General features: G+C 41.0%; 1 protein-coding gene across 11 annotated transcripts in view; it reads left to right on the forward strand.

Moving 5' to 3' along the window:
* Window positions 1-10,585: 10,585 nt before the first annotated feature.
* fat1a (FAT atypical cadherin 1a) overlaps window positions 10,586-25,988 on the forward strand; it is a 77,589-nt gene continuing 62,186 nt past the window's right edge. For 4 of the 11 annotated variants that reach the window (XR_014874398.1, XR_014874399.1, XM_085161754.1 and 1 more), the window contains exons 1-2: window positions 12,550-12,731; window positions 14,202-17,491. Coding sequence is in view for 8 of the 11 variants with exons in the window: in XM_085161754.1 (XP_085017880.1) it covers window positions 14,230-17,491 (3,262 nt within the window). In the remaining 3 variants the exon portion in view is untranslated. Of the gene's footprint in view, window positions 11,123-12,543; window positions 12,732-14,201; window positions 17,492-25,988 lie in introns of those variants that run through there. The other 7 variants (XM_085161750.1, XM_085161751.1, XM_085161752.1 and 4 more) reach the window with 5 other exon arrangements.

The raw sequence follows: 25,988 nt of genomic DNA on the forward strand, positions 1-25,988 counted from the left end.
AACAGTACAGAAAAACAGAAGTTACAAAGTTTCTCAAGCTGCGGATATATAGATTTTTTTCCTTTTTAATTAATTCATGAAACTATTTTGTAATAACGGTTTCTTGTACATTTTGCAGTTTAGCTTCATTTCTCCTATTCTAATGAGACTTTGTGGACTCACAGTAGGCTACAGCTCCTGGACTCAGGAGAAACAGCACAGAGCAGCCTGTTCCCAGGTGCAGTCATATCAAGGCTCACACAGGACAGCAATGTTTGAACACCCTAATCCTCAGCCTTCATTCTTCCCAAACTTCAATAGCTGCCGCTGTTGCCACTTCCCCCACAACAACTGCCTCTGTAATGTTTTGCACACAAACTCAAAGAGGGCCCCGACTGGAAGAAAAATTCGTTAGACCTTCAAAGGGGAGCCAAACCTGCTTGATGATAAAACACTGTTTTGACCTATCTCTTTGAAGAGTCTTTCAGTACATGAACTGTACCAAAATCCTGCGCACACAGACTTTGTACAAACTCTCCTGTCCATGTGCAGAAGCACGCACACGGCTACATGGCCTTACATACAGAACGACAGAGAGAAGATGGATAGCAGGAGCGAGTATAGTCCATTTTGTGGGAACCCTTCAGATCAATCCAAAAAGGAAAGGGCAGGGTTCTCGCCCCATCAGAATAACAGAGTCCGTTGACCTTTTTAAATGACTGAAAGATACGCTAAGGTAAAGTAAACAGTGGTTTGCTTGCAGCATCATGGCAAGCCGTATTGATCCCACTTCTCAGAAAAGGTCATGCACATGAGAGGTGATTGTTATTAGATAAGCAAAAAACAGACTGTGAACTTTTCAGTTTTGCACGCACAAAGACAGACAATCCATGTAATTTTGTTAGCTCGGTATTATTTCAGCGCTGGAAGTTTGTTCATGCACAAGCTGTGTTATGTGTGGCGCAGCACTTTAACTTGGCTTTGGCTGGACATCTGTGCTGAATCAGCAGCAGAGCCGTGTGTGGCAGGTCGTTAGCTAACGAGGGCCAGTCTAATGTCTGTTAAATAGCTAATAACTGCAGTCAGAGGGAAGGCAGCCAGAAGGCTTGCCTTGGATGTACTTTCAGCAGTCTCCATGAGAACCTTTTTTAAGTCTGTAATTCTTTATAGTCCCTTTGGTGATCGGGTCAGGGTTTCATAAAATAAAATAAAATAAAATAAATAGTTGAGGGGGGTCTGAGAGTTCCTTCTCAAAAAAAAACAAAAAAACTGTCAGCATCTTTCATCTATCTATATGGCATCTATCTACCCCCCTGCCTGCTTCTCTCTTTCATCTTGTCTTTTCTTTTCGGAAGTGGAGCTCAAAAACCATAAATAATTCATGAGTGCGAAATTGTTCAATAGGCATGTTAAGGTACCCAGAGTTACGCTGTATCTTCTATTCAGCAGACGCCCTCAGGTCTTGCTCGCTCTTTGTACTAAAATGCAATTGGTGATCCTGTCTCAGGTGTATACGTCTATGCATACTTTTCAGTCATGTGACCTGCACAGTGGACGGCAAAAACACAGTTAAAACATACCGGTCAAACACTGGGAACTCCACAGGTTGGGATTTGTGAAAAAATTCCAAGTTTGGGGACTTTCAATGCACAGCTCCCACTACAGGATTTTATTTATTAAAAACTCCAAAATTCCCGCCAGAATTTAACTATGCTTTATTGGCAGTTCTGAACAGACTAAGCGAATGGTTCACAACTGCCTGAATAAATCTAATAAAAAAAAACCTAGCATGCAGCAGAAGAAAGCCTCACTTTCAGTCTGGTTAAGTGTTCTTATAATGGGAAATCAGTGTGTACAAACTCCTTGTATACAAAGCATCAAGAACTCGGATTCAATTACCTTGGGCTTCTATTACTTATTTTAACTTTTGGCATGCTTATTATGTCAACTATTGCTCCAAAAAGAAGATAACATGATTTCCAAGTATCTCTCTCTATCACACATCGGTTTGGTACTTGTCCTTATTACTAAATTTTCATTTTCAGACTTTCACTGCCAAAATGATGGCAACTGCCTCAACTTGACTGCGAAGCATCTGTTCACAAAGATGCATTAGCTATCACAGATCCTGAGTTTTATTATGTGTTTGACATAAGACACATTGTCACACCACGTGTGAGCAGCTGTCCCCATCAGCTGGATCTGAGCATAATCTTGATACAAGCCGTGGGAGGGCCACCGTATATCTTCATATATGATTGTGTATTTCAGCAATGTTAAGGATATTGGTTTTCATCATCATATTATGACTCAAAGAACTTCTGCATTTGAAGAGGCTCAATTTTATTATTTTCCAGGCTTTAAAATTCTATTTGTTTTACCAACAAATCAAGAGCTTCAGATTAAAACTGGACTTTAAAAGCGACAAGTCATTTCTGCAACAAGTGTCAAAATGTCAGCAAGTCTTGTGTGTGAAGTCATTCTTCGAAGGGCCAGAGGGTGGAAATTGATGTCTCAAAAATAACCCTGAGCACTGCAAGCAGGCACATTTCGCCCCATTATATTTAATTGAATGACAGACAGCAAAAAAAGGGCTTTCACTCACAGAGGAGCAGACAGCTGCTTCCACGGCGACAAAGACATTTATGAAAATGGATTAATTTATTCTTTGCGGGTCTTTTTATTCTTTTAAATGTTTACTACATATGGAATATTGATTTAGATGGAACGGGATGTGATAATGAGCCTCTGTGTTGGGCTTCGACTGTGCACATTTGCCTCTTCTCGATTGCTCTGTGCCGGGTGAGATCACCAAACTGCCACTAAGACAGATAGAAGCCCATCAAACATTGATGAATGCCACTCTCTGCCTTGTTCTCCACAGCTTTGCATCTCTGGTCTGGCACTGATTTTAATCTCTTGGCCTTGCAGAGGGGACTTAAACACAGAAATGTATCCCAATTAGAACAAACTGAGCAGCTGATTCATATAAAGTGTTATCCTTTTAAAGCAACCCCCCCACACACAAACACACACACACAGACATACAGAGGAACATATTGCCTTATTATAATAACAGCACAGCTAGGGCTAACTCTCCGTACATATCCTAAGGGCAGAATATTTGCCACAGAAGCACTTTACAATTTTCCTCCTGTGAGTCAGTGAGGACAGGCAGAACTGATGTCAATCTCACACTGTCAGTTTCAAGCACATAATACACCGTGAGAATACATCTTTCATGTCCCCTGAATGTTTGTAATTCTGGGGAGCAGGAGAAGTGAGCATGAAATAGCATTTTGCCTCTGTGGAAATCAAAAACCAACCACAAGTTAATGTAAAAATAACTGAATAACTGTGATGGTTCGCTTAACCCTGTCCCACTTAGCTACTGCTGCCACACCTGTCTAATCCCCGATCTCGCATGCAGAATGATAACGGGAACAGATTTGCCCATGAAACATTTATCAAAAATGGCTGGTTGATTTCAGGCCAGCAGCGGGGAGAATTATTCTTTTTGGCGGGCAGATTCATGATGATTTGCTCTCTAACTCGTTCACTTCCTATCTGCATAAGCAGTGTTAAGCAGTAAGCTGAGTATCACCAGTAAGTCAAGTGAGGCGGCGGTCCCTCGTTTAGTGATGGCCACGAGCTGGAGTGCCCTTCTCTGAGTCTCTCCTTAACTCACTAACTGTACTTGGTCACTCACCAGGTGACTCCTTCAGCACTGGTGTCTCATTAAAGTCTTGTTCAGCAGGCGTATATGCTCAATCCCAATTAGTTTCCAGCTAATCCACTTACAGCACGTCACCACATGTGCCACTGACTCACTGGCCTTCGTTGGGGAGAATAACAGCTTTTAAAGTCTGATGAGACAAAGAGACCTGAAAGACATTCAAAGCTCTTCTTTGGATGCAGGCTGCTGTTTTTGTTCTGTTCTCTGTCAAAGATGATCCCACACTGCTTCAATAATCTTGAGGTTCAAGCTCTGGGGAGGCCAATCCACAACTGATTGTGTGTTTTTTTCTATCCAGATATGCTTTTACTCCATTGGCAGTGTGTTTGGAATTATTAATTAAGTTGTTGCCACACAGATACTTTCCAAATGGTTTTACATAGTGGATCAAAGTCTGGCAGTACTCTATATTTATGGTTTGATTAATTCTGAAAAGATCCCCAACATCACACATGACAGACCCTCCACAGTGTTTTACAGATGGCTGTACAGACTCACTGTTGTACCTCTCTCTTGATTTAATCCGGACTTACTAATGACACTTTGGAACAAAAACTTTCAAATTTGGATTCATCACTCCACCGAACCTGTTGCTGCTGATCTTCAGTCCAGTTCTTGTGTAATTATGCATACCTTTTTCCTGGTTTCCCTTGCTTAAGAATAGTTTTTTGACAGCCAACCTTCCACTGAGACCATTTCTGATGAGGCTTGAACTGCCAGTTGATGAGGTCCAGTGTCAAGTCTGTGCTCTACAGGAGTCTTTATATTTCTTAACGACATGACTTAACGACATCTGTTTGCCACAGATAGTTTTTTTAGGCCTGTCCCATTCCCTCAGTGTTCTGGCTCTACGACTCCACCCTTCCATTTCTGATGAGACTTCAGCTGAAGGGCTAGATGCCTCTCTCGGGTCCTGTGTCTGGTCTTTGTGGATTATTTTCTTGTTTCTTAAGGAAAGCATGGAGAACTGTTGCTCAAGGCTGGTTGAATTTAATTACACTAAAGTCTGACTCTTTGGGAGGAAAATACAAATAAATGATAAGTGGATAAATACTTTTGCATTATATTATATATAGGACAAACACAGGCTACTCCAATGTACCCTAGGAAGGTGATAATTGTTTGCTAGCTAGCTGTCTACTTTCTTTTTCATTACAATTGTAGCTGTGTTTAACAAATGCTAACACTTGCTAAGGTAACAATAGATCTTGGATGCCGACATCACCTTCCAAAATCCCAGCAGGAGCCCGAAAGGCTTAATTCCAAACCGCATGCCACATTCCGGGCATATTTTAGGTGGATGTACCATTCCTAAAATGTCTTTCCCAACTGAATAGTTTGAAAGTGTAAAAGTGACCCACAGTTTCGGGTTATATGCAACAAGGAACTGGTGATTCACAGATTTTAGCAACAAAACCTGTAATTACACGTTTAATTTGTACCCGCTGCGAAAAAGGATACGGTCTGAACATGGTGGGTTGCCTGTTTGCCACAGATGTGATTACTCAAAATAGTGTCTGCAGGCATAGACCAGGCACAGATTTTTGGCTCTGGCTGTGCCAAGGCATACACACATTATTCCAGCACTTAGTCACACAAATGTTCTCTGTTTGGTACACAAGATGGGAGACACGAGAACGGGAGAAACTTTGGTCGTTATATTGTTAAATATGGTCCTTTTATTTGCTCCCGGTAGTGATTTGACATCCCCCAAAACGTGGGATTATAAAGCAGCATGAGGACAGCATTTCCTAAGCTGTATAAATCTGAGACACGATATGGCTCTTATTAGATAAGCAAATGTGTATGTAAATACATAATACATGACTGCCGGTGTCTTGTGGTGCCTAAATGAGTGTAAGCAGTAAGCACTTAATGGTTTTGTTTTATTTGCAATTTTCTGTTTTATGAACACCAGCTTGTTCAAGAGAAAATGGGGGCTGAGTGACAGTAAAAGGCAGTATCATCCTCAGGGGTTCAAAGCACTCCCAATCCTCTGTATCACTGTCTGAAAGCCCTTAGCTACAAATGAACACATAACATTTGGTGTCTGTTGTTTTGAGTGGCTTGTTGACGTGTGAAACTGTCCTCGTGAAGCCGAATATTTCTGACTTGGGCATCTGCTTCTTGCTGATACATACAAACTCCCAACTTTTACAGCAATGAGAAATTATCTGGTCTCCCAGGGCAGGAGATGAGTAATGTGTGTTAACTTAAAGTGGAGCCCCGCATCGTTTTAATGTGCAACAGCAACAGGAAGACAGAGGTTTCTCTACCAACACGAGCCTCCATTACAAGGCCTTACTAATCCATCCATGCAATTCCATGTCCAAAATGCGCCTTTTGTGTATAATCCCGACACAATTTCTGTGGGATTAGGATTTAGCAAGGAAAGGGGGGCAAAAAAACCTGACTGGTGGAATGCAGTACATCAAAAATATGAGTGAGTTGTGTTCAGTTTGTTTATCCCTCGCTGCTTTTACATGTTACACCACATCAAAGACCTGGCGCCTTGGAGGAGGACATCTGCTTCAGACGTATTTTGACCAACTTCCGTTTGTTACTGTGCGGCTTGTCTGTGTGATATATAACGTGTGCGCCGCAGAACCCGAGTGGTGTCCTGCGTTTACAGATTATTTTACTGACTGTATCGCAAGAGTTTACCCTACTTCAGCCCCGCTCCGCCAATTCACTGCCTTGTTTAGTACCCTTCAAAGATTTTATCTTCAAAGCCATCTGTACTATAGTCGGTCAAAAAGCACACCCAAACTCAGCCTCTCTGGAGGAGAGGAGGTGAGGATTCAGTAAAAAAAAAAAAAAGAAGAAGATGTTTCTGTGCATCTAAATGCAGCTTTGTCTTCAATTCGTCACCAAACAATTGACTGTTTTTTGTGATAGACTTAAAGTGACCATTTGATATGGCATTTGCACTTTTTCTTAGTTTTCTGTTATGAACAGCTTTCTTCATATCTGCTATTACTGCAGCCAATTAGCTTAGCTTAGCTTAGCTTAGCTTAGCATAAAGGTATGACTGTTTCTCAGCATCCAAATAGCCCCTTTAATGAAAATTTGGTTTTTCTACTTTCCTGCGGTTTTCAAGCTGATGTTACTGATATTTACAGCTGGAGTTTGGAAGCAGACTGATAGTATGACAAAAATGTAAGAAAATATTTTTGAAAGCACTTTTATTCATTCTCTTGTGGTGAGTTGGTAAAGAATATAAAGACTCCTAACCACCTGTAAAACCACAACAGCATTTTTGTTTTTTATACAAAAACTTAGAGCCTATTACTTAAGAAAGATGTAAAGATTCTTGCAAGCTAATTGATGTGTTTTCAGAAAGCTCTTAACATCTTTCTGAGGGGTATAATACAAACAGATTAATGGATTTGCTTTGCTAGGATTAGCTTTTCATCCAGGTTAAATCATCATGGTGATTCATGCCGAATTTAGCAGGTTATGTTCAGAGTTTCCGTTTAAAGCTGGAATCACCACATTTTCACTAATTTCACATATTATGCTTGTTTTACTTCATGGTACGCTAAATCCTAAAATTAATTGTTTTCTGCAGTATTGTTCGCTTGTTTTATTCGCAAAAGTGTGGCATTTTACTCTAAAAAATTTTGGTTGTTTATGGATTCTTTTTAACATTTTATTATCCTTTTCTGAAACTGTCTCCAGTTGGAGTTGGTGGCACTCGTAGGGATCATTTTGTGTGAAAAAAGAGTCGTGTGATGCTTTTTCTGAGTCTGCACAGAGGATGAAGCAGAAACCCCAGCAAAGCAGAAAAAATTTGATAACTACCAGCATGAAAAGTGTTACCTCTGACTTACCTCAGACAGTTTTCTCGAGCCAGCTAACGTAGTGAAAGCCCAGTTGTGCTGAATTTCATTCATAGTATACTCCTCAGGTCTTTATGCTAAGCTACGCATGATGCTCATGGAAGATTTTCAATGTACATTTCTTCAATTACATCCACAGATATATTATAACAAATTAACATTATTAAGATGTTTAGAATTGTTCTTCATTAAAATAACATATTGTTTTGATATGAAATACAGTTATTTTAAAACTCAGTCTGAATCATAGGAGTGGTTCATTGTGTTCTGTGAGGATTTATAGCAAATCAGTCACATCAGACAGAAGGCAAAACCATCCCAACCCAACCCAAACATCAGCATCGCTCTGGCTTTCAGCTATGTTCTCAGTGCAGATATGGCAGATAGCCTGTTTACAATACACCCGGAATATGATCCACTTGGTGACATCTCAAGGAATGACCATCTTCTTTGGATTATGACCCAGTGGATAACAAAAAGCTGCAAAGTGCAACACAGTCTGAAGTATATAAGCAGGAAAAGCCAGCCTGTTGATTTCCCCAAGGACACAGTACAGCTCTTCCTGGTAGCCATGCATGAGGAAAGAGGCACACTAATCTATTTCACACTTTCCATTTTATTTTTCACTTGCATATTCTCCTGAAGCAACGACGCCAATAAATAATGCAGTAATGTTAACTCCCCAAACAGGTTGCCCCAGAAATAGCGCAATGTATTCTTGTGTCATTTTAGGTTATTAAGGAAGCTTCTACAACCAGTGGGCTTTGCTGAGATAATCTCCTGCTTTGCTTGAGGCAGCAGAAGACTTTATTTTCAGACCAAAGCCGTTTGTCTCTCGCTTCAGGGGAAATGTCAATTGTTTATTATTACTATTTCCCCTCATATCTCATGTAGTACTTTTTAAACTCCTTACATCACCATGTAACACAGTAAAGCTTAATAGGGGAGTTGCTGCTCTTTGTGCATTAATAATGCAGTCTCTTGTTGCACAGAAGGGTCATCTTAAGTACACTGGCACCAGCTGTGGGAGGGTCAATGCCTTTACTGGAGAACACTCTGGCAGGATTGATATTGAATTATTCTAATCTGTTTTACAGTTAAGCTGCGCCTCAGGATCCAGATTCTACACCGATTGGGTGGCAAGAGAAACAGATACCTGGGTGCTCTATTGCTGCAGGCGCACTACAAATCATCTGTATCTCTTCCTGATCTCGATCCAGTTTCAAGTTGCAGGGAACCACACCTTAGGACATTAGTCACAGGAAAAGAAGAAGTAACTCGCTCAGCAAGCTACAGTGTGCCTGCTCCTAGCTCCTCTCTGAGACACGGGGAGAATCTGCGGCAGATTAGTGTGGTTTTAAAAGGAAATGGAGCCTGCAGTGTGCTACTCTGGAGAAAAAATGTGAAATTTGGTGAAATCTGTCATAGTGAGGCATTGAGACAGAAGACTGTGTCTTTTATGCCGGTAGGGCACAGGATGCAGAGGCGCGAGTCACTCATCACTTTCATACTGTATGCAGAGTGGCAAAGAAAGAAAGAACAAAAGTGCAGTGTCATTCCTGAAATGCTTTGTGTATTTTACAGCTAGTACTGTTTTGGTGTATTTAAACAGATTAGCTTTATTAGGCCGTGTCATTTTTAAGTACTTAAAACTTGATACTTTCACTTTTTATATTTGTGTCATGTTAAAAAAAACCTCTGCTGTACAGAGCTTTCAGCTACAGAGATAACAACCCTTTAAAATAAACTTCAATCTATAATCTGCTCAGTTTTAAAAGTTAATCCCTTACATTAGCCTACTCATGTGCTTACTTGTGTGGGCTGCGCATAATTTTGTGTGGCTGTTTTTTCAAACACTCGTATGTTTACATTTGCCTTTGTCTCCTTTTTTACTTCCCAAGGCTCCTAATACCTGAACAATCGGATCAACTTCCTTGAAGCACAGGTGCGTGTGTCCTCTCCTGCATACTATCTGTACCGTCCAGTTACCCATAACGCCTCGCTCTGCTTATGTTTGCAAAGATGTTTGTGTGTCTGGAGAGGCACAGTCCCCTCCCTACATGCCTACTGACTTCCAGTTTATCTAAAAGTCTGTGTTTGTTATTTTGTTAGGGTTAAGGGTTAGAGATCTCCACCAGTGCTAACACTGCATCTATAAGGTCTATAAGGCACGAATACCTGCCCCCAAGCAAGCCGGACTGCAAACAGTTTTGTGAGATCAAAGCAGAGGAACCAGGCCTGGACATCACCTGACCTGAATTCAATTAAAGCTTTACAGGCAGATGAGAGGGGAGGCTAAATAAGCTGGGGCTGTTTCAGACAAAACCGATGGAGAGAGAGAGGAAAGACAAGCAGAGGGAAGTCAGATGACACTTGCTCTTTGAGGAGAAATCTCAATCTTTTTTCCTCCATTCTCTCTCTTTCTCTCTGTACACTGGCAGACACACACTAGGCCCATAGGTCTCATTCGTTTACTCAGCCTGTGGGCATATGCGACTTTAATGAGCCGGTGCTGAATGGACATTAGGCAGAGATTCTCATGCTGGACCGCTCTCTGCTCGGGCGTTTTTTTTTTTTTTTTTGGCAGCCACTTCACAGCATGGTGTCGAGTTCAGTTGTTAACCACATGTTCAGAGACATTTGCCTCGTTTTAAACGCGTGTTCGCGAAGGTCACGAGAACACAATTAATAAACAGGACGAGCTGAGGAGGTGGACGCTCACACTGTGGACAGAATAAACACGGCGATGCTCCGCTGTGCATGCACTGAATGGGAGAGGAGTCCATGACGTCAGAGCTGAAGGTGGCAAGGTCAGGTCCTGGGTGCCCTCGCGGAGAGCTGGTGTCCTTACTGGAAAAACTCTCCAACAAATTCAGAGTGCATTTGTCGCAGAGGAAATGCTTCAAATGCTATGTTTGTTTGTTTTTTTTATTGTCAGGAACTGTGCTCGATCAGGAAATCTGCAGCAGACAATTTGAATTAAATCATTACGCTAAGTTGGATTTACGTGCGTAACAAATCACTAGATAAGCACAGAGCCCAAAACAAACAAACTGAGAATCACACAGACATCACTTTCACCGTCAACTGTTGTTGGTGTGTGATCCCCCCACCCCACTCTCGTCTAGCTCGTACCGCTACTTTTCCGAAGGGGAGAGCAGCAGGCAAGAAAATCGCCAGTCATTTCTCTTCTCGTGCGCTCTTCTATAAGATTACGATTTTTCCCAATATCACCTGAAGGCATCAGCAGCATGCCGGCACCTGAACCGTTGTGGAGTGGAGCAGCGAGGCAAACCATAGCCCATAGCTTTTTTCTTTTCTTTTCTCCTGCAATAAGCCACCATGTGTGATGCCTCCGAGCATATCGGAGCTGAAGGCAATGAAACTGTGAGAATAAGCTGAAGAGGAGAAAAGTAGCGGATTGCCATCAGCAGAAGCTCCCTCCCGCCTCATCTGAGAGATCCTCGCAAACGAGATTTAGAAAGAAAAAAAGAAAAAAAAAACTAACAGGATTTATGTGAAGGGAAGTTTGGGAACGACAACCAGCGCTGGTTGAGCTGGTCTGGTGAGTAGTCTCGAATCGTATTTCAAGAGCATGGCACATGGTTTGATTTGAATTTTTTTTCTTTCAAGCGACTCTTGAAACTTTGGACTGAACTCAAAGCACTTTTATTTTAGTAAGCACTAAAAAAGTGAGTATTTTTGTCTGACTTGTGCCAAAAAAATGAACCAAACGCGCAATTACGCACGCTCACAACGCTCACAATCGCGCGCATTGGGTAGTAGTAGTAAGTAGGTTGCATGTTGACAAGTTGTCAAGCTCCATGCAGCACAGGCTTTTTTTTCCTGCAGGCGCACCAGCTGGAGCTCTGCAGTCCGGGCAAGAGCAGTGAGACAGCGCCATCAATCGCATGGCAGCCACACTCCTCTGTGCGTAAAGTGCAGCTTTGGTTTGAGAGGAGCAACGTGCGTGATGATGAGAGGGGTGGTGGTGGCGGGGGTGGGGGTGATAGGATCAGCGCCTTCGTAGCCAGTGTACCAACACTATCAGTCACCCTGCTCTAATGCCCAAACACAGACCCCGGGACGCACTGCTGGCCACTTTATTTCCACCCGTACCCGGGATATTAAAAAAACAATAACACTAGTGAGAGTAATGAGAAGATCATCTCAAGAACTGATGTTTAAAATGCAACAACACACGCGAGGATTATTAATATTATTTATTTATTTATATTTTTTGCATTTGCACGTTTTATTAGCTCATTTGTCATCATCTGGGAATCCCTGAACTGAGATTTCATTACCAAAATAAGGTTTGTCCACATTCTTACGCTGACAGTTGGATTATGATATAAAGGCTAAGTCAAATTCTTCAGCAGAAAGCGAATATGAAATATTTGTTTGTTAATCATTAGCCAGAAGGCCATGCACAAAATAACCTGTAACCTAATAAGGCTTGGTCCTTTATAAGGATGTCTCCCACCTCAAAAAAAAAAGAAAAAAAAAGAAAAGGGGGGGTGGGGGGCATTAATTTTTCTTGTTGTAAATAAAAGGAGAATACAGAAACGAGGGGGGTGGGATCCATTAGGACTCACACCTCATGAGCCCAGTAGCCTTAATGCTTCCAAACAGCAATTTGGAATAAATTATACTGTGATTTGATTTTATACTCGTGTAGCCACAATCAGAACACCGTGGAAAGTGAACGTTTGGGGGTTGGAAAGTTTTGAATAATTTTAGCTGAAAGGAATAAGAATACTACAAAAAAGGGGGCAGGTTACCTTGGGGCTGAAGTGGTAGCAGCTGAATGAAAATTAAAGCGATTCCGCGGAGAGGACCAGAGTTCAGCCTTTCTGGAAATATTTCATATGAGAATACAAGGCGAACCGCATTAAATCAAATCAAAAGGGTCGCGGGTTCAGAGCGAAAAAGGTCCTATCCTGCTGCCAGCCCTGTAAGTAGATCCGGACGTGCGCAGCGCGGAGAGATACCAGGCAAGTGGAGTGTGGGAGAGAAAGGAAAGGAAAGCAGTGAGGGAAAAGAGAGAGCTTGCCTGCTGGTGGCAGATGGGGTAACGGAGAGGAGAGAAGTCCACGTAATACCATGCCGAGATTTGGAATACATAAACTACATGCAAAACCCCCAAATCTCCGAATTTAATATTAAAAGAGGTACGTAAGTTGTTGTGTTTTTACTCAGTGGGCTTTTTTTTGGCGGTCAGCGATGTTTAAACGTCTGCATCTCTGTAACGTGGGAAAAAAAGTTAGGTATGCTATTGTGAGGTGCGAAAGAAAAGCAACCGCTGGCTACTTTGGGTGATTCTTTGGAGAACTTTTCGATACAAAGTGAATGTCGAACGTCGTTTTTGATGACGTACGCACACACTTTGTGCTGTTTTGTGTTGGGAATACGTATCTTTTTCCCTACTAACCCCCGAGCAAATCTCTGCTAAGTGCACGTCTGCCATCGTTTCGAAGTGAATGGCTGTAGTTGGGGGATGGGGTTAGACGTGAAATAGTCTCGAGGCACCTAACTCATTTTTTTTAAACATTTGAACTTTTTTTTTTTCAAAATGAAAAACGGCTCGCTGCCGAGAGCATTCAGAGAAACGGAATTTAAACATATGGATACTCTTCTGTATCGTAAAGAAAAAGGGGGAAAAAGAGCCAGAATTTTAAGTTTTAGTTACAGTTTCTTTTTTTCTGCAGCAGTTGTCCGCAAACAGATGGTTCTTTTGTACCTGCGGGCTATAGTTTTAGATTAAAGGTGATTGGGGCTCAAACCCTGTCATTTATTAACCCCGCATAAAACATTAATAATTAAACTAGTGGGGCTGTTTTGTCACGCCAAAAGTAAATATAATTTTGTTTTGTTTTGTTTTTTTTTACAACGTGCGCACACATAGCAGCGTCTTGCTTTTTATTTGTCTTTGTGGACTCCCACACGGAGCCGGGGACGTTGTAAAGCAGTTGTAAACGAATGAATCCGCAATTTGAAAGCACTTTCTCAGTCATCTGGCCTTCGAGTTTAATTCTGATTGTACTTCGACGAGATTATACAGAGATTATTTTATTTACCACACACCTTTGCCATCATCATCTTTTTTTGCTGCATTTCTGCATCAGTGAAAGTCCAACATCATTTTGTAGTTACGAGATTGTTCGTAGTGCTTGTGTAGTAATAATATATTAATGAGTATAATCAGATTTCTATACGTCTAATGTGCAACCCAAAAATGTAAATTATAGCACTGCAGTTTTCAAAGAAGCCCGAGCTTTTTTTCTTTTTTCTTCATCTCATTATGAGGAGGTTTTATGACATTTGCGTGTTCAGAAGGGCACCCATGGCAGGCATCTGGCATTGTCACCTGACTGACTGATCTGCTTCATCTTATTTCCACATGAAACCTGATTAGTCTTTGTCACAATTATCATCACTTGTCATGATATTTAAAGGAGTCTGGGAAAAAAATGTGTGCCATAAATAATGTGGTTTTCAGCATTTTAGTGGTTTTTCCAGCCAACTTAGATGAAGACTGATAGTTGAAAATAAAAAATTCCCCTTAAATGTTATTGTAGGATCCCAATGAAATGTTTCTGCAGGATTATAGCTCTAAAATCCTTTTTTTCTCTCCCTCTCAGGTGGTTCGGTAAAGATCACGGTACGATAATGGGGAAGCACTGGGTTCCACTGCTTGTGCTGCTCCAGCAGCTCCTCTGTGGCTGTGCAGGGAACCAAAGGATGGCGAGGGCCACCTCCATGCAGTTCACGCATTCTCTTTACAATGCCACCATATATGAGAACTCTGCTGCTAAGACTTACTTAGAAAGTCACACCAAAATGGGAATCTTTATCACAGACCCAGAGTGGGACATACGGTACAAAATCATCTCTGGAGACAATGAGAACCTATTCAAAGCAGAAGACTATCTGCTGGGAGATTTCAGTTTTTTGCGAATAAGGACCAAAGGAGGCAGCACTGCCATTCTGAACCGGGAAGTTAAAGACCACTACGTGCTGACTATTAAAGCTTCCGAGAGAAACACCAATTTGGAGTGTCGCACTCGAGTGAAGGTACAGGTACTGGACACCAATGACCTCAGGCCTCTCTTCTCACCCACGTCCTATAGCATCGCTCTGCCAGAGAACACAGCAATCCGCACAAGCGTGGCCAAAGTCACGGCAACTGATGCGGACATCGGTACAAATGGAGAATACTACTATAGTTTCCGGGAATGGACAGACATGTTTGCAGTACATCCAACGAGCGGTGTGGTGACACTGACGGGCAAACTAGATTACTCTGAGACGAAGCTGTACGAGTTGGAGATCCTTGCCGTGGACAGAGGGATGAAGCTGTACGGGAGCAGTGGTTTCAGTAGCATGGCCAGACTTACAGTCAGGGTGGAGCAGGCCAATGAGCACGCACCTGTAATTACTGCAGTAACCTTGGCCCCCTCTGATGCAGACCATGACCCCACTTATGCCATTGTGACAGTGGAGGACAAAGATCAAGGACCAAATGGAGAAATAGCATCACTGAGCATTGTGGCTGGTGACCCTCTTCAACAGTTCAAGGCTGTAAGAACCAACCCCGGGAGCAGGGAGTATAAAATAAAAGCAGTCAAAGATGTCGACTGGGACAGCCAACCTTTTGGATACAACCTCACTTTACAGGCAAAGGACAAAGGCAGCCCCCCTCAATTTTCATCAGCTAAATTGGTACATGTCACTTCTCCACAGTTCAAAGTGGGCCCTGCTGTATTTGAAAAGGCCATTTACAGAGTCAATCTGAGTGAATTTGCCCCCCTTCACACACCTGTCACTATGGTAATAGCTGTGCCAAAGTATCCACAACTAAAATATGCTTTTAGGCACAAATCTGACAAGAACAGATTTACTATCAATCCAGATACTGGCTTAATCAGCACCGCAGGGCCAATCAATGCTGATATTTCCTCACAATTTCAGTTGGATGTGATTACAAGTGACAAAAAAGCAACAACCAAAGTGATTGTTGATGTTATTGATGTAAATAACAATGCACCTGAATTCCAGCAGACATCTTACAAGGCCAGTGTTGATGAGAATGTACCCATAGGGACTAGTGTGGTGACTGTTAAAGCCACTGATCTAGACAAAGGGGAGAATGGCTATGTGACCTACAGCATTACCAATGTGAATCCTCAGCCGTTTGTCATTGACTACTTCTCTGGTGTCATCAGTACCTCGGAGGTCCTAGATTATGAGCTCATGCCCAGGATTTACAATCTTAAAGTCAGAGCATCAGACTGGGGATCCCCATTCCGGAGAGAGGTGGAAGCATCAGTCATTATAACGTTAAACAACTTGAATGACAATAAGCCTTTGTTTGAAAATGTGGACTGTGAAGTGACTGTGCCGAGAGATCACGGCGTGGGAGAGCAGATAACAACAGCATCTGCCATTGATGCTGATGAACTGCAGCTAGTACGGTACAGTATTAAAGCTGGGAATGATCTTGACCTGTTTGAGCTGAACCCAAACTCTGGCATGCTTTCACTGAAGCACTCGCTGAGCGAGGGAGAGGCAGCTAAGGTCTCGTTTCATAGTTTACAAATCGTTGCATCTGATGGCGAACATGAGACTCAGCCAATGATTATGAACATAACTGTCATCACAGCGCGCAAGCCCGTCCAGTTAAAGTGCGTGGAAACCGGAGTCGCTACTATGCTGGCTGAAAAGCTGCTTCAGGGCAGCAAAATCCACACGCAGAATGAGCCGGATGACAACTTCATGGACTTTCACTCAGTCAACCGGTACACTCCTCAGTTCTCAGTGTCTTTTCCAAGTGTTATTGAAGTCAAAGAAGATCTCCCTGTCGGGGCCCGGATTGTCCATTTAAATGCCACAGACTCAGATAGTGGCTTTAATGGGAAGCTAGTGTATGTTATTTCAGGAGGAGATGCAGAAAGCCACTTCATAGTAGATATGGAAACTGGTTGGCTTTTGGTTTACTCTCCTCTTGACCGGGAAACAGCAGATCACTACACCCTCAACATAACAGTTTATGATCTCGGGATACCACAGAAATCCTCATCGCGTCTCTTGGATGTTAAAATCTTAGACACCAATGACAATAGCCCCCAGTTTTTGCAAGAGTCTTATTCTGTTGAAATAACTGAGAGTACACCTGTTGGGACTGAAATCATCCAGGTGGATTCAACAGATAAGGATCGAGGTGACAATGGAATCGTCAAGTACTCAATTTTGGGAGGCACAGATCATTTTGCAATCAATGAAAATACCGGTGTGGTGACAGTGACAAAGCCACTGGATCGCGAGCTCCATCCATTTTATGTCTTGAAGATTGCGGCACGTGACCAGGCAGTAAATGAGCCTCAGCTGGTGTCCACAGTACCCCTCAAAATCACCTTGGAAGATGTGAATGATAATCCACCCAAATTCTTCCCTCCTAATTACCGTGTAAAAGTGAGGGAGGACCTTCCAATCGGTACAGTAATCATGTGGCTGGAGGCTCATGACCCCGATATTGGGCCTTCCAGTCAGGTACGATACAGCCTTATTGATAATGGAGACGGGAATTTCGAAGTAGACAAACTCAGCGGTGCGCTGCGAATTGTTCAGAATCTAGATTATGAGACAAAACAGGTGTATAATCTTACTGCAAAAGCTAAAGACAAAGGGAAGCCCATATCGTTATCATCAACCTGCTTTATCGAGGTGGACGTGGTGGACGTGAATGAGAATCTTTACAGGCCTATGTTCCGATCGTTTGTGGAAAAGGGATTTATAAAAGAGGATGCGGTCATTGGGACTTCAGTGATGACTGTAACAGCTGAAGATGAAGACCGAGGCCGAGATGGAGAGATTCGATACTCCATCCGAGATGGGTCTGGCCTGGGGGTATTCTCCATTGATGAGGAAACTGGTGAGTCTCTTTATTCGCTAGATCTATGTGAATCTTGTGTTGAAAGACCTGCATAAGGAAAGTATTATGCAGCTACAGTTTATTCAGTCATGTTCCACTGTGTGGAATAATGAGCTAAGGGAGTCTTCTAAGAGACGGGTGAAGTTCCCTTTTGCAGTCATTTTTCTTTTTTTGGAGATTTTATGGCAGGAACAGATGGACGAGCTCTCTCTTAGACCTGTGTGGACATTCACAAGTAGGTGCTGGGCTACAAGGAACACACATGGATTCATTATAAAATGGGTTGCATTTGGAAAACGGTCAAATCTGTTTGACCCAAATCTAAAATGTTAAGCATATATATTTTCAGTATAGTACCAATGGCACAGATTTGCTTGTGGATTTCCTATCATGCTGCAGAAAATATGTTAATACACTCTCAGCTGCCCAGAATGAGTTCAACAGCTGACTCAAATTAGCACAAAATAAGCAGTCTGGGATTCTTGGAGTTCCTACCCCAAACATAGCAATCACCTGAGTTGGATGTTTGTGCCTGGCTTCTCTGCATTCCTTTTAAAAGTTAGTAACAACATTTTTGACTTCCTTAATGTGACTTAAATCCCCATTTGAAATTAAATTTCTCTCTGCACTTTACATATTTAATGACTAAATGAGGCAGTGAAACGTAATGCATAATGCAGCGATTTTTCTTGTCACATGTAACCTCAAAAGTTTATAGGTTTCTTAAGAAAGCTGGAAACGTGATCTATCAGTATGCTGCTGACTTTTACTGTTGAGAAAGAGGTTTATATCTTTAGGTTAATGTTTAGTAAGAATTAGATATATGTGAAGTATTCAGTGAACTGACAGGAAGTCTCCGCAGTGAACCTGTTGGGAAATACCTTCTTCTGCCTCGTAAATTTAGCATGAGAAGATGAGCCGTTATGAAGGATGCAACCTCCAGGGCAGTTTGTCAGCTGCTGTGTTTGCGATTGTTTCTGAGGTAGTGGTTGGATGTCTCATTTTAATAAGATTTTTGCTTTATGAAGAGAGATGCTGGGATATTTAAAGCTTGAACTAGTGACTGTGCACTTTCATGGATGCATGAAGGCGTTTTCATTGAGTTACTTCCTGTTTTGGTACTTCTATATTAAATGAATCTGGATGCATAGCATGGATTTTAAATGGGTTAATGCCTTACCAGCGTTTCACCAGAGTGTACGGTCTGCAAGAATATTTAACAAATATAGCAAGAAAAGTCATTCATGAGCATGCATACATTCTCTAATACCAATTACTTGGAAACTTATTTAGTGATTTTATGCTGTACATTGCACGATGATGAGGCCATCAGTCATTAGTACATCCAAATTACTCCTCTCCTATTGTAATAATGTTCTTATAAAGGCAGTTTTGTGGGAATTTTGCAGGATCGTTTATATGATTTGAACTTTTTTTAGGTGTAAAATGTCATCACTTTATCATTATTCAGTTCGACATATGCATTGAATTTCATCACATTTATTGTATGAATTTTCTGAATATAGAAAAAAAAGTTTTTGTGAAGTTAAGGTAACATCGACTTTTAACCACCAGCTTTTAATCAGTTCAGTACATTGAATTTAAATCTAAAACTGTGCGTCCATGAGTTGAGTCATGTTCAGGAACTTCGGAGATCACAGTGACCTTGACCTTTAACTGCTGGCATCTAATCTGTTCATTGCTGAGTCCCAGGCAGTTTTTGTGCCAAATCTAAAAGAAATCCCTCCATTCATCCCACCAAAAAGGCCCTACACCTCAGTACTGTGATACTACTAATATTACTGTTGATGGCGCCGCATGAAGACCTGTGACTGGCGTCTACGTCTGCCTTTAAAATCCCATGTAGGGCACAGATTCTGGGAGCCTGGTTTGATCTTCTACTTAATCCCTGAGGCCTATATTAAGTGATTATCAGGAGGTGCAATGATAGGATTGTCCTGGGCTGGGTCCTGTTATTATGGATTACATCTGAGGTCAGTAGACAACTAAATAGAGCCAAGGTGGTAATGCCGCTCCTATGATTTCACTAGATGAAGGGTGTGGTGTGCTAAAGCTACCATATGCGTTTAAAATATTGTGCCTCCAAAAGGAAAATATAAGCACGGGTGCGTCCCCACTATATACTCTTCTGCAGCTGCATGTTGTGAATTTTAACCAGGCTGTTTTAAAATCGTTTAAAATTAGAAAACAAGTGAAAAAGTGGTGTGGGGAAAACTGCCAGGAGCCGCACACCTCTAGTTTTGAAATTTGTTTTTCTCAGTGGGAAGTAGTGAAGGCAGAGGGCAGAAGTGTTTTTGTGTTTTACTTGATGCTTGTGTTGCTGAACTTGGGCATGTGTTTGCTAAGAGTACATCAATCACAGTCTTGATCTGCATTGCATTGTTTTGCTCGTTCCATCACCACATGTATAAAACCCAATGCTTTTCTCTTATAGTAACATCCACAGGAAGACTGTTATGTGGGTCACATAGTGTTGCTGTGTAAAGCATAGCACTCTGTAGTGGTTGAGCTAGTCGACAGTGAGTGACTCTTGAAGAGTAGGAGTATCTAACAAATCCAAACAAAGGATGTATTGAGACTTTGAGAGTGACATTCATAAACCATCCAAGGAACAAACAAATTATTTGTTTCAGGCACAGATAAAGTAAAAAAAAAAAAAAAAGCTGTCCATTGTTGCTGTTTATTGAACACCATCTTGTCTTCATTTACATCAACTCAAAGTAGGAGGAAACCTCCCATGCAAGCCACGTCGTCTTCTTCTATTATGGTTGCTTTCCGTTGGACTGCTCAGGGAGTCCATGGCAACTGTTTGTCCAGACATTCTCTGTGTTATTAAAAGCTCTGTGGTCACTGGATGAGTGCCATCTTAATTTAAACATACCCCTATGAAGGCCCAATTCCTGGGACTTTTCCCATGCTGCACAACAAATCCATTGCTCATCAGTTTAATCGGAAACTTTGCTGATAGTGGCGTGATTTTTAACTAGAAAGGACTAAGAGCAAAAGAACTAAGCTTTAGGGCTGTGGGATATGACCAAAATCTCATATACATATAGACATTTATCGTTCCGACAACGGTATCACAAAAATTTTACATTTTCTGTAAATTCTGTGAATCTCGGGCAGCTCGACTAGCGTGAAGTGTTTTCAACTGTTGGAGTTTTCTTGAAAAAGGTGGCTAGCTACTGTTTTACATGTTGTGGCTCCAGAGGTCAGCGGGTTTACAATTTTATGGCAAATGGCTCATGCAGTGACTTAGGTTTTTTATGTATTTTACAGGTTTGTCTTTAAAAAGGCTTTGCAGTTAGTACTCTAAAAAGACTGAAAGCAATTTGAAGAGAGGCTGCCACTCCTGGGCTTTAATTCCTCAGCTGATAATATGGCTGTGGAGAAATCCACTGGGGAAGTGCGTGTGTGTCATAGGAATTTGTTAGGATTATACCTCTTCAAATTTCACACTCATCACAAATTGATGAGTTTCCAAATAAGCCTGTGCCTTTTATAGAGCCAACCTAGATGGCACTTCTGTCCTTAAGAAAGGCTAAAAATCATTAAAATCATCATACAAGCTGCTGTAGAAACATCAGTTACATACTGTTGAGGTGAAAAGACATATAAATTCATATGAGGTCAACTTCCAGTGCTAGTTCAAACAGACTAGCAATAAAGCTATACTTATCTTGATGAACCTGTGCAAGTCTCCACTCCTCCAAGCACACCTGACTCAACCTGACACACCTAGGCAAGGTTTTTTTTTATTGCCAGTGAGTAATCGTCTTCTTTTTCCTCTGTCTGCAACAATCGAAGAAGAAGGCAGTTTCAGAAACGACAGAGGTAAATGAGTAATGAGCAATCTTCACAGGAGTCCTTTTCCAGCACCTTTAATGAACCACTGTGTAACTGAGTCTCATGCTGTGGGATTCAGTATTTATTGGTGAAAGTCTTTATGATGGTTTGAATTTAAGAGTTTGGAAGAAGTGACTAGCACAACTTTGGAATCTGCAGTCACTTCTGTGAGGGCTAAGTTGACATCTGTGACATTTGTGCTATTTTGAAAACTCAGGGTTATGGTAGGCGTTTTCACTTCTGATAACTTAGGCCCCGGAGGGTAAAGGATGTGTGTTACCAAACAGGGTGAATAAAGTAGCCTGAGACAATTGAATTGAGTTAGTCTAATACGGAGAAAATTGTAACCTTTCAGAATAGATCTACTGATTCTGGCATTGGGAGCGACAGGCTACCTGTGGAAAACAGGGGGTTTTAAAAACACCCCCGCATTTTCATAACTTTGGCCTTGCCCGGCTTAATGATGACTGCTAGCTTAATTAATGTTTACATTTACTGAACTCTTACTCAGAGCCAGGTCCAGACTGATTGACAGTATCCCGAAGAAGTTGTTCTTGTGCCTGCTTTTTGTTAAAACGGAGGCAATGACTTTAGTTGGGCAAAGTTTTCTGTTTTTTAATAGCTTATGCAGCAGGGAGGGATTATGTACCAGGTCAAGTCTAAATAATTGAAAAGGAACAGGCTTGCAACAGGCTAAGACAGCTATAGTTAAAGCTATAGTAAGAACCCTATATAATAATCACTATTTGTCTCCTGTAGATAGCCAGTGTCTTTAGTGGTAGTATATAGCCATGTATTTTGGGAATATAGATGTAAGATGTAAGTGAACATTTTGATAGGGTAATATAGTTAATAATAACAAAAAATAAAATATTTTACTCCTTTCATTTAAAGTGGACTCTGTCACTGTATGCAGGCATTTACTAGTCTCAAAGTTACTCCTGACCATGCAAGTAAGAGTTAAACTTTCTTTAAACATAACGCCTTTCTTTTTGCGCATTGTCAACGTGTTAGTACCCAAACCATAACCCAAAAGGAACTGTGATTGAAGAGTGTGTCTGTGGTGGCTTTGATGAAGATCTAGACAGGCCTTACCTTGAAAATCTACTCCAAGGAAGATGTGTCTCTGCTTGAAGTTAAATTGTGCAATGCACAAGTTAACCGAAGCAGTGTGTTGAGTCTACATGAGGCGCAGATGCTGATTGTATAATGTATGCATTGCCCTTTCTTGTTGGATAAAATATGCATTGCCCTTTCACTTGAAGCTGTTTGCAGCCTGTACTGTGAAAGGGTTCTTTGTGAAGGCAAATGAAACAGTTTGATGCATAATGACAAAGTCCTGTTCCATTAGCACAAAAAGTTGCCAGCGCTTCACTTCTTTTTCCATCATGATAAAATAAACAGGTCCTTAACCAGAATAAAAAGATCTACTCTTGTACGTGTTTATGGTCAGGATTTTGGCTTCTAGTTTAGGTTTAAAAGTGCAAACTGTTACCCTCTCACACCTTTTTTCGAAGTTTTCGAGCCTATATGTTTGAGATAAAAGTTAGACTGCTAAGTGGCACATGATCCCAAATAGTCTTTGCTTGAGTGCTGTTACTCTGGAGATGGGACCAAGAATGTGCAGCGGGACAAAGTTGATTGTAGGTTACTAAATGAAAAACACACTTTCCCTCGTTAAAAGTATGTTGTTCTCTCAGTCCATTAAATCTTTTTAAAGAAACCTTGAGCTGCCTTGCGCACAGGACATGCTTCATTGTGTGTTTATTCATGTCACGCTAAGACTCATGAATTAGATCTTTACTTTAGACCTTTTGACGTATTTTAGTTTTCACATTTTGAGGCTTTGTCTTTAAATAGTGGCCCCCAGGGTATACTTGGAAGTCCAGCACAGCGCCAGTATTGCATTTGTTCAATTTAATAAAAAGTAATGGATTTCCTTGTATGGGTTTAGCTACTTTAAAGTCACAGATGCTGAACACAACCACTGTTCCAAAGATCAGTGTAAAGCATAAAGGACTATGAAAAGGAGCAAGACACATGTGAACATTTTCAGCATCAGGCTTGCTGTAGTAAATTATTCAAATGCTCTTAGACTTTTTTAAGTTTTAGTAACTGTTTTAGGCATTTTTAGCCAATTTGATTCTACCTGTCAAGACCGACCATTGATATACTTGAGTTTAGGGAATTGGGGCTTACAACAGGACTTTAACGTTCTCAATAAAGTTTGTAAGGTCATTTTTTGGTCTGACAATTTATTTGACTATTAGATATAATTATAGTGCTGACTATCATTTTTGTATTGATTGCCAGCACAGGAATGAGAAGAAATATATAACTGTAGGAGCTGCAGGCGTGAATCATCAGTCATTCTTTGAGGTGTAGTTACCAACACACAGATGCAGCCTTGCGAAGGGCGGCTGTTAAAAGGTATATGGATAGGAGGATGTGCTCATGTTTCACTCTAACAGCTATCCAAATAGGGCAGGGAGCCTTGTAGGAAAGGAAATAAAGGCTTGGTTCATGCAGTATTAGTACATTGTCTCTCTCAGATTTCCCATTATCACTGCAGAGTTGTTCAAAGCTAAAGATCCAGACATTTAGAAGGAAATGCAAGGAGACAGTGGCATAACTTTGTTGTTGTTAAAACCATAAGAAGGCACTGATTTTTCTTTTTAGGTTAGGTTATGTAAAATGAAAATATGATCTCTTGGGAAACTAGTTGCTGTGATAGCATATACAATGATAATCTGGGTAGAAATAGATAAATACACCTCCGTAGATGTAGAGCCTCGTGATGTATAGAAATGAATGGAGACGGTGTCATTGTTATCAGAGGAACAGGCAGATAGCTAGTAGGTATAGTAGCTGATCCTAAATAATACTGTGATATTGAATCAAGGAATATTGCTCTGAGGCCTTTTTGAAAGGTCTTTGAAATAACAATGTTCCCACTAACAATGAAAGCTTTGTATCATCTGCTACATCCCAAAAGCTATCTCAGCTGGAATTAATAGACATTTTTTTAAATGGGAAGAAAAAAATCAATTCAGTCACATATTGCAGATATATAACAAAAGTATCAAAAGATTTTCCCCATCTTAAACATACAACTGAATGATTTTCATGTTTTCTTGATGATTTTTCTTTAGACAATGTTTTCTTTTTTTCTATTTTTACATCTAAAGAAGTTCTGAAGTTCAACCGTCTTCTATATAAAACCATATCCATCTAACAAACTTCTCCTTAAGCCAGCCGTGGGCAGGAATTTTTCGATTTCTACAAGTAATTGCGCCTTCAGTGATGCATGAAGTAAAATGAATCAGTGCCTCAATAGGTTGTATTAGTTTGTCTGGTATGTTGAATAAGATAAAAAGCATATATATTTTTTATGTGATGATGTGACACCCTGATAAGCTGTGAGACCTTTCGCAATTATGATGACTGAGAAAATCTTTGTGAGTCATGTTTGCTTATAACAATGTTATGTAAATGTATTTTATGTGTGCAATTATTGGAAAGATTAGCATGTCAAAGTTTTAACCACAGTTGCTTATTTCTTATTGAATTTAACTATAAACTGCAAGAAAAGTTAGTATTATTATAGTATACACGATAAAATTGTGATAAAATAGTTTAGTAGGTAATAGGTTACATCCTACTATGCAGTAATAATAGAATAGGTAATTTTAGTAAACCACAACTATAAACTATAAGTCAAACTAAACTCTGACTTACAAAACTTTGACGTTTTTCATATTTCAGGCATTTTTTGCATTAAGGCTTAGTATCCTTAAAACAGATCTTGACTACAGATGTCTGGGAACTTTGGGATGATCTGATATCAAGAGAAAGCTTCGTTTGGGACTCTTTTATTACTCTAGACCCAACAAGGAGGTAGTGGAATTTGAAGAATTTTGCCAGGACTGTGGAAAGAGAAGGGATGGTGGGGGTAGGGGGCACTGTGAAAGTTTATGTAAGCTTGGGAGCTCAAGGCCTGAGAAGGCTGAGGAATGTGGGGTAGAGGTGAGACAAATTAATGTATCTAGTTCAAAGCAAACCCCACTTTTCAGCTGCAGAATGAACGAGGAAGTGGTTCCTGTTTGCTGTTCACAACAAACCTTTCAGGTCATTGATGGTCAAATGCAAACTACAAGAGTCAGGTCAAACATGTGCAAAGAAATCAGCACAAGAGACAAACAGTTTCCAACAGCTTTTCCAAAGCAGATTACTCCCCTCTTCATTCAGTGGCTAACTCTGTCTTTTCAGAGAATTCTTATTGAATAGATTCATCGGGTATCTGCACAGGATGTTGATTTAGCAGTGATTTCGATACACAAAATACCCGCTGGTCTCGATAGCTGAAAGTCTTTTGGCTGTCTCAACACTCGACCACACTGCCACTGTGCTCAGATAGCTTTGAAGAACAAAGCCAGAGGGAAAAGAAAAGAGCAAGGGGAAAAAAAGCGGAAAGCAAATCTGGCAGAGGCTGTTGCACAGTCTGTTTTCTTTCTTGTGGCCCAAGGGCAGGTTTTACTTCTGCCTTACTGGGTAGGCCAGGTATATGGAATGGGTGTGGCGACTAAATTCTTCAGATTCATTTTTCATGTGCTTTGTTTGAAGCTTTTCA

Source organism: Neolamprologus multifasciatus, chromosome 6 (genome assembly GCF_963576455.1).
Source record: "Neolamprologus multifasciatus chromosome 6, fNeoMul1.2, whole genome shotgun sequence".
NCBI lineage: Eukaryota > Metazoa > Chordata > Actinopteri > Cichliformes > Cichlidae > Neolamprologus > Neolamprologus multifasciatus.